The 7,587-nt window shown below is 30.5% G+C and overlaps 2 protein-coding genes across 5 annotated transcripts; one reads left to right on the forward strand and one right to left on the reverse strand.

Annotated features, from left to right (window-relative positions):
• The first annotated feature begins 1,147 nt into the window (after nucleotides 1-1,147).
• On the forward strand, nucleotides 1,148-4,266 carry LOC121114211 (uncharacterized). Its single transcript, XM_040708096.2, has 6 exons — nucleotides 1,148-1,455; nucleotides 1,530-1,841; nucleotides 2,300-3,042; nucleotides 3,118-3,348; nucleotides 3,413-3,610; nucleotides 3,677-4,266. The coding sequence occupies exons 1-6, from the start codon at nucleotides 1,410-1,412 to the stop codon at nucleotides 3,995-3,997; spliced, it is 1,851 nt and encodes a 616-aa protein (XP_040564030.1). The 5' UTR covers nucleotides 1,148-1,409; the 3' UTR covers nucleotides 3,998-4,266.
• On the reverse strand, nucleotides 4,145-6,871 carry LOC121114219 (uncharacterized). 4 transcript variants are annotated; one of them, XM_040708126.2, is made up of 2 exons: nucleotides 6,643-6,871; nucleotides 4,145-5,437 (listed from the first exon to the last, which is right to left on the reverse strand). In XM_040708126.2, exon 2 carries the CDS (start codon nucleotides 5,419-5,421, stop codon nucleotides 4,792-4,794), a length of 630 nt encoding a protein of 209 aa, XP_040564060.1. In that variant the 5' UTR covers nucleotides 5,422-5,437; nucleotides 6,643-6,871; the 3' UTR covers nucleotides 4,145-4,791. The 4 variants fall into 4 exon arrangements, with proteins under 4 accessions (XP_040564060.1, XP_040564042.1, XP_040564051.1 ...); XM_040708108.2 differs by having other exon boundaries at nucleotides 6,312-6,855; XM_040708117.2 differs by having other exon boundaries at nucleotides 6,390-6,695.
• Nucleotides 6,872-7,587: the final 716 nt, after the last annotated feature.

A 7,587-nucleotide genomic window follows, 5' to 3' on the forward strand; every position in this document is an offset into this window, starting at 1 on the left:
ATATTTTTAAGACAAAATAAAAATATAAACTTAAATTAATGATGTACACAAATAAATACATATTTGCTATCATCATATTAATATGCTTTACAATTGTCAAGGAACATAAACTATTATTTATTGTCAATGAATACTGAAATAATCGTTCTTATTAATACAGTTTTGTTAGATTGTAGGCCTTTAGTGTAATCCACAATATATTTATTGAATATTGATCCGGAGATCCTAAATCCTCACGATTGAGTGATATTTAAATATGATGACAAGTCCTTCAGTAATTGAGAAAATGACTCCCAACTAACTAACTTTTGAAATATGTTAAATGAAATTCATATTTTCCAATATAAGTCTACTAAAGTTATAAGATTCCTGATAAATTATTAATATATTTATCCCGTAAGAGTTCCCATCAACTATTTATGCATATGTGTAGGTAATAGGAGATATGAATATGTTTAACAGCTTTGCTGATGAAAAGAGGACCAAATTAAATTAATGGTCTAGGATTGTCTTCTACTTTTTCTTAATGACAGAAAAACTAAAAAGTAATAGTGGAATCGGAAGCGAGGATAAAGGGTCTAGAATTACAGAAATAATACAGACTTAAAAATTGATTGAGTTTTATAAATATGAGTTGTTTGTATGTTATGGACATCAATGACACTAAAGGACTCAATTCAATGAAAGAGTTTTCTAAGAATATTAAGAGACGAAATAAAGTAGAATTAGGAATGAGTTTCAATGGAAGAGCTGCAGATGAAGGATGATAAGTCTCTTTGTTCCTCACTGACTGTTATATTCCAGTATTATTCATCTTGATTAAGCATATTCTCAGTTATTATAGAAGTATACAATGATTCCATACAAGATCGAGAGCAGCGGATGTGTATTTGAGCCAATGGATGATGAAGTAACATATTTGCATGTTAAAGGGCATATGCGCAATGAATGATACTTCCATTAAATGAGATCATTGTTTTAGAAGTAATTAATTTGATGAGTAAAGTTTATCACACGAACTATTTTCACAAAAAAGTGCTACATCATTTTATTTCTTTGTCTTTTTTCCCATGAAGTAGTTTGAATGTAAAAGGTTTCGTGGCGTTTCTTATTCTCTCTTTATTATTGATAGAATTAATTGACATATCTCTTCCCAACAGCTGCTTATAATAGCTAGATATATGCAACAACAGTTCTACATAGATAATAATGTAGTAACTATGTTATTTTATATTTATCATTAGTAAGTTTCTCAATAAATATGCGTTGGGAAATGCGGGATTCCTTTGAGATATTTCTATTCTATCCCTTATCATAAAGTGGTTTTCCTAATTAGTCTACAATTACAACCCTATTTCAATTGTTAATAAGGATAATTCAATTTCGTTCTAAATCTGAAATCATTCATTATGGAATTCGTATATTTATTCTACATTTTAATTGCTTTTGTATCAGGTACTTTATTTTTTAAATTTAAATTCTTTTAATAGTTATTTATGATTTAAAATTCCCTTTTTTTTTTAAACCAGGTTCCGTAGCTGAAAGAAACCGAAGATGTTGTCGATATTCGAATAGTTGTACTTCACAATCTAGTTGTATTCTCTCGGATTTGTCCCATCCTCACGATTGTTTAGTCAAGAAAGACTCAAAAAAAGACTCTATTGATCCTCATATATGTAAAACGGAATCATATTCTTCGGATCTATCTCTGGATCGGGATATTTTTCAATTAAAGTCATATATTTACGCACCTTATAATCATCAATATTATCCTGCACTGGATCTTCTCGTTAATTATATTGCTAAATGGGATAGACTTCGATTTCGTTTCATGAATTTGGGTAATCTTTTTGTTAGATTCTTAAGCAATTCTCAGTGATACGAATGATGATCCCATTAGAATATGTAATATAATTTAATAATACATAAAATTATTATTTTATGTGATTCTGTAGCTATATATTAGTAATTCAGTGATAGAATTATAATTACTCATAGAATTGAGATATGCTCTCCTAATCCTGCATTAAGTACTTCTCTAAGTCTCTATAAATAATGAAATGTACTTTCCTGATGAATAATGAGAATACACGTGGACAGTGTCTTTGTTAATATTTAATAAATTGCGTACAAATGGAATAACAATCGTCCGTTCAAGTATTGCAATCTGTTTCTAATTAAATATTCAAATCTAACAATTTAATCAACACGTATTTAAATTATGATTCTCCGGATTCAATAATCCTTTTTTTTTAAATGCTACGATATCCAATTAAATATTTTGTCTATTCATTTCCAGGTGGAGATTCTAATCCAAGATGCGTTGACATTGAGAGAAACTCTACTTTGATATTTGAAAATAAGGTTGAGTCGCAACTTTTCTTGAGTTATGATTGTGAAGCAGGGTTTTACGTCCTTGGAAACCATCAGCTCATAAATACTGCTGGAACTACGTATCAATTTGATATGTGTCTTACAAGTAACTCTATTGAGAAATGTGGCTCCTATCTTTTTACTATGCCTTCAGTGGAAGAAATAAAGAAGTATTCTTCGTCTATTATTTTAGTTCAACGAAAATTACTAGAGGACAATTTTGAAATTTCACTCCTATCTTCCGAGAAAGTTGTGAACGTTGGCATATTTTTGATGCCCTATGAGGAGTTAATTAATGAGTATGCATACTCGTCCCATACTAAGGGAATTCGTTTTCCAAAGCCCCGTGGAGGATTCTATAAAATTGTCGTCTCGACTCACGCTTCTAAGAGTGAAGAAAATAAGTGGATACAAATAGCTCAGTTTAGAGTTAACCATTCATCTACTCTATATGTTACAATTATTTTTATTTCTTTTGTCGTTATTGCGTTGGGAATAACACTGCTTTGTATAATGGGGAAGTTCTTCCATATGAAGGATAAGTACTCTTCATTATCCAACGATTTATTAAGAAAAGACAAAGAGGATGCTTGTGATGTATACATAATAAGTGATGTTAATCATCCTGAACATTCTGAGATCATTTTGCATCTATCTAGATATTTAAAAGTAATAGCAAATCTTTATAACTATTCTAAATAATAAAATATTTATCTTTTTTTTTTTTCATATTTGGTAAACCAGGCTCAATCGGGGATTGACAAAATATTTTATGCAATGGATCCCAAAACTGGGATTACGAGTCAAAAAAATCATGATCCATGGAGATGGGCTATGGAAGTAATCGAGAATATTAATTTCACAAAGGACTATCTTGTCTTCGTGGCATCACCACCCATGGATACATCATCGACTCTCTACGAGAATTTGTCAGACAATCAGACATTAATGTTAACTAAATATCTTAGTAAAATGGTAAAATGATATTGATATATTATTCACAATTTCATTTCTTAATTTATTGAATGTTTTTTTTTAGATTAATGCTAATAGAGTGTCTAAAATCGAGTTTCCATATTCAGAACCCTCATCTATCTCTTCTCTTGTACCCAAAGACATTCCTAAAATACTACATTTTGCAATACCTCGTCAAATGAAGGACTTTGTTTGCCATATACAAAGGTCATCTAGTTTACACCTCCTCTCAAAGTTGTCGTGTAATATCCTTAGTTATAATGTAAGTATTTTAATATTTATTTTCTATATCTACTGACGACTAAAGTAACTTCTTTTCTTATGACAGATTGATTTTATAGATTTGAAAGACTTTGAAGAGAGTTCAGAGCTGATTAATATGATAAATAACTTATCTTTTAAAATAAAAAAAATGTCTTTAAATAAACATAACTCACGAGCTCCACCCACGTTTCACTTTGAGGATTATGAACTTCGCCAGAGTCCTTTCGATTCGAATTTAGATTTTAAATCTTCTTTTAAGGAGTCCACGATATCAAAGTCTAAAAACACAGGAATAGAAATCGAGATAGAGAAAAATATATTGAGTCTAAAGGATGATACTACTGTTTATAATCGAGACAAATCAATTAACGAAGAGTTTAATTGAATTCGATATTTTAGTTGTTAATTTAAAAGATTTCTTTAATGCGACTTGAGAAGATTATTATTTTCATTATCCGCTACGAGGGACTATAATTCCTTACATTACTACGTACAAATTCTTTATTAGTGCATGCATTATTGAAAGTTTGAATTTTGATGGCTATCATTTTAGATCTATGTATTTTCCATATAAAATATTTTTATTATTAATGCAACAGTTTGCAACATTAAAATCTGTATGATTACATTATTGAATAAACTATGTAAAATTTATACTCTGTTATAGTACGCGAACTCATAAGATTGAACAGCAAATTTATTAATATAATTCCATAATACTAAATTGAAATAATTGGCGTATTTTTTTTTTTTTTTGCAAAGACAAAAATAGTTTTTGTATAGATACATACTTATTAATAAAAGGCGGCAATACTACAGGTTGTATCAATGACTATTACCTTAATTACTAAATCATCACGAAGTTCCTTGTAGAATGGTGGAATAACATAATCTAATTAGGGAAAGTTAGAGGTAGCATGACAACTCACCTTTAAGCCAGCAACATTAAAACAGATAATTATGAAAAACATACTTTCAAAAGTACATATTTTTATCTTAAGTTGAAATTTCTTTTAAGGATATAGTATGTATGTATAGAACAAGTTGGATTAATCAAAAAATATTTTTTAATGCCTTTTGCGCTAAGAAAGAAAAGACAAAAATACTTTTTTCTGATATTTAAATATGCATGAATATAAGCGAAAATGATTTATAAGTAAAAGATAATAATTGTAGTTGTTAAATAAGCCTTCCAGAGTTTTGCCTCTGTAAGTGTTCAGGTGACGTAGAATTTGGCATCCTTGGCTTGTTTTCATCATTTTTTGAGGAAGACAGTGATGCAGTAGCTCTGTTTTCATGAGCAAAATTAGTTAATGATGATGAAGTGGGACGAGAAGAGGATGGAGGTGGGGATGGAGAGCGTAAAGCTTTCTTCAATTCGTAGGAGTCCATAGGTTTTAATCGATTAGGAGTAGCAGTTACTGACGTCATCGATTTATTGTTGATGGTTACATTTGGTGATGCAGAAGCAGATGACTTTCGACGCTTCTTGGAATGTCTTAACATGGAATTCCGATCGAAATGTTGCCTACGAAATTGAATTTCCTCATTATTACCAGAGTTGGTATTTGTGACTGGGGTTGCTGATGAAGAGGATGGAGACGATAAATTGTTCTTATGGGCCGTCGTTATCGTGTTACTACCTTCTTCCATTGGGGATTGAGCAGAGTTACAATCATCGTTGCTTTTGACTGAAGAATTTATTTTTTGTGGTTTGGGATGGAAATTATGTTGTTCGTAGAGTTTTTGACGACGAGCCTGTTTAGCTCGCGCGGATCTTCGTGTCTGGCTACTTTGAACACAGCCCATTTCTTTATATGTATAACTAGAATGTTAAAAAAATACAATATTTTGACATTAGTTTTACTGTCAACATGATCCGACAATTTATAAACACCTTAAGTATAACATAATAAAATCTTTTTCTTGCCAAATGAAAATCTAAGCGATATTAATTAAAATAACTGGGATATCATATTACACCTCGATGTTTGGGGAGGACTAGAAATAATTTTCATTGATTTACTATGTATGTAACATAGTACCTACTTCATTTTTTAAGATAAAAACATAGTATTAGGTATATTTCTCGTGATCCATCATAATTCTCTGTACATTTATAATCATCTACTACGTTTAATTAGACATGACACAATTTTTAAAACTGTTAATTCCTACATTAACAATATTGTACATTCGTATAATTCAGAATAGAGGTATACTTTTATTTAGGAAGTTACAACATATGACCTTTGTTTAGTAGGTAGCATAAGCTTATTTTCTGATAAAACATTTAGAAGGAATGGAATCTAAAGATAATAACATTGACTTATAAATTATATTTGGAAGTTTAGAGGAAAGTCATCCCCCAAGTAACACAATTTCTATATATGATATATTACCCTTCAAACAATGACTTAACTATCTATTAATGCACAGATGTATATTGATACATAATAAAAGCTACAAATATTAAGTAAATGCAAAAAAATAAACTAATGATTAGAGTTATAATATGTATATTAGTTAATAAATCTCTGATAAGACTCTGATCAGATTGATGAGTGATCAATTCTAGCAAAGTGAACATTCCCATTAGTAATAAATATTATGACTAATCTATGCGACTCCCTTTCTTCTCACTAAATATCCGGTTCAAGCACAAAGTGGTCCTACATATGTGTACAAAATTTACTTACAGACAGTCGATCTAATGGTGAATGGATTGGCCAAAACAGTAGATATTGATCTTTTTTATAATAGAATGAAACTCATACTTTCTGACTCAAAAATGAGGCTCCAAGGAAGAGAGATCATGAGCAGTAAACGGGATTTCTTGACGAGAAAGTAATAATAATAAGTCACAAATCATCATGTTCACAAGTGCACCACACACACACACACACACATAGGTCCAAGTCCCCAAAACTGCAAGTCTTTCCCAATTATAATGGAACTAATACAACTTAAAATATATTATCTAGAGAATATTTATTTAAATAAAATAGGTAATAGATTAAAATTCTTCACTTGCTGCTACACTCAGCGATCCAAGTGGGTTTTCTCCCTCAATCCCTCCTGCTCTTCTGCTTCTTCTTCTTCTTAGAACTCGCCGGCAGGTTCTACCGATTCAACACACGTTTAATTATTATAGTCAGAAAATACTTGTCCAACAGGTAGAATGATGATCAAAGGAGAGAAGGAGCTTCATACGAAAAAGCTAGAAGGAATACCTACATTTATACATAGAATGTATGTACAACTTACATACAAAATACATGTCTATGTATAGTTCATGCCTTTTCTTTTCTTTCTCTCTATAATAGAGCCACCTTCGTTTCTCAGGCATTATTTTTGGTCTGCTGTGTTACTTATTAGCATTTGTTGCTGCTATAACTTATATATACCTATACGGTTAATGCCTATACTGACTACATAATATCTTCAATCATCATCTTACCTATAGCGCACTTAAAAATGCATTTACATATTATCAAAAAATGAAATCATCCTTTCTTGCATCGAAGGAGGGCCTTTACAATACTTATCTTGAATTTTTTGAGAATGGAGTATCATATTACATTCTACCTAAGGTAAATAAATATATTATGCAGGATCGTTACTGCACAATTATAATTATTTATTATAAAACAGAGTTATGAGATTGTACTTGAGCTGCACGTACGTCACATTCAACTCTGTGAATATAGACTCGATTCATGCTCTTATTTAAATATTCCGACTTGAATAAGCAAATTTTGTGCTTGAAATTATCTGATGTTCTGTTTTCAAATTATTATTTAAACGAGATACAAAACATTATACGAAGACGAGACTCAAATAGAGAGAAAAATCAAGGGACGTTTTTAAAGTCGAACATTAGTTGACTAAAAAAATAAAAATATATTTATTACAGCGGCGTTACTAGCAGCCTCTTTTTAAGGGCTAGAGCCTCCCTTAAAGTTTTTGAAGCCC

This window comes from Lepeophtheirus salmonis, chromosome 1, assembly GCF_016086655.4.
Source record: "Lepeophtheirus salmonis chromosome 1, UVic_Lsal_1.4, whole genome shotgun sequence".
NCBI classification, from domain to species: domain Eukaryota; kingdom Metazoa; phylum Arthropoda; class Copepoda; order Siphonostomatoida; family Caligidae; genus Lepeophtheirus; species Lepeophtheirus salmonis.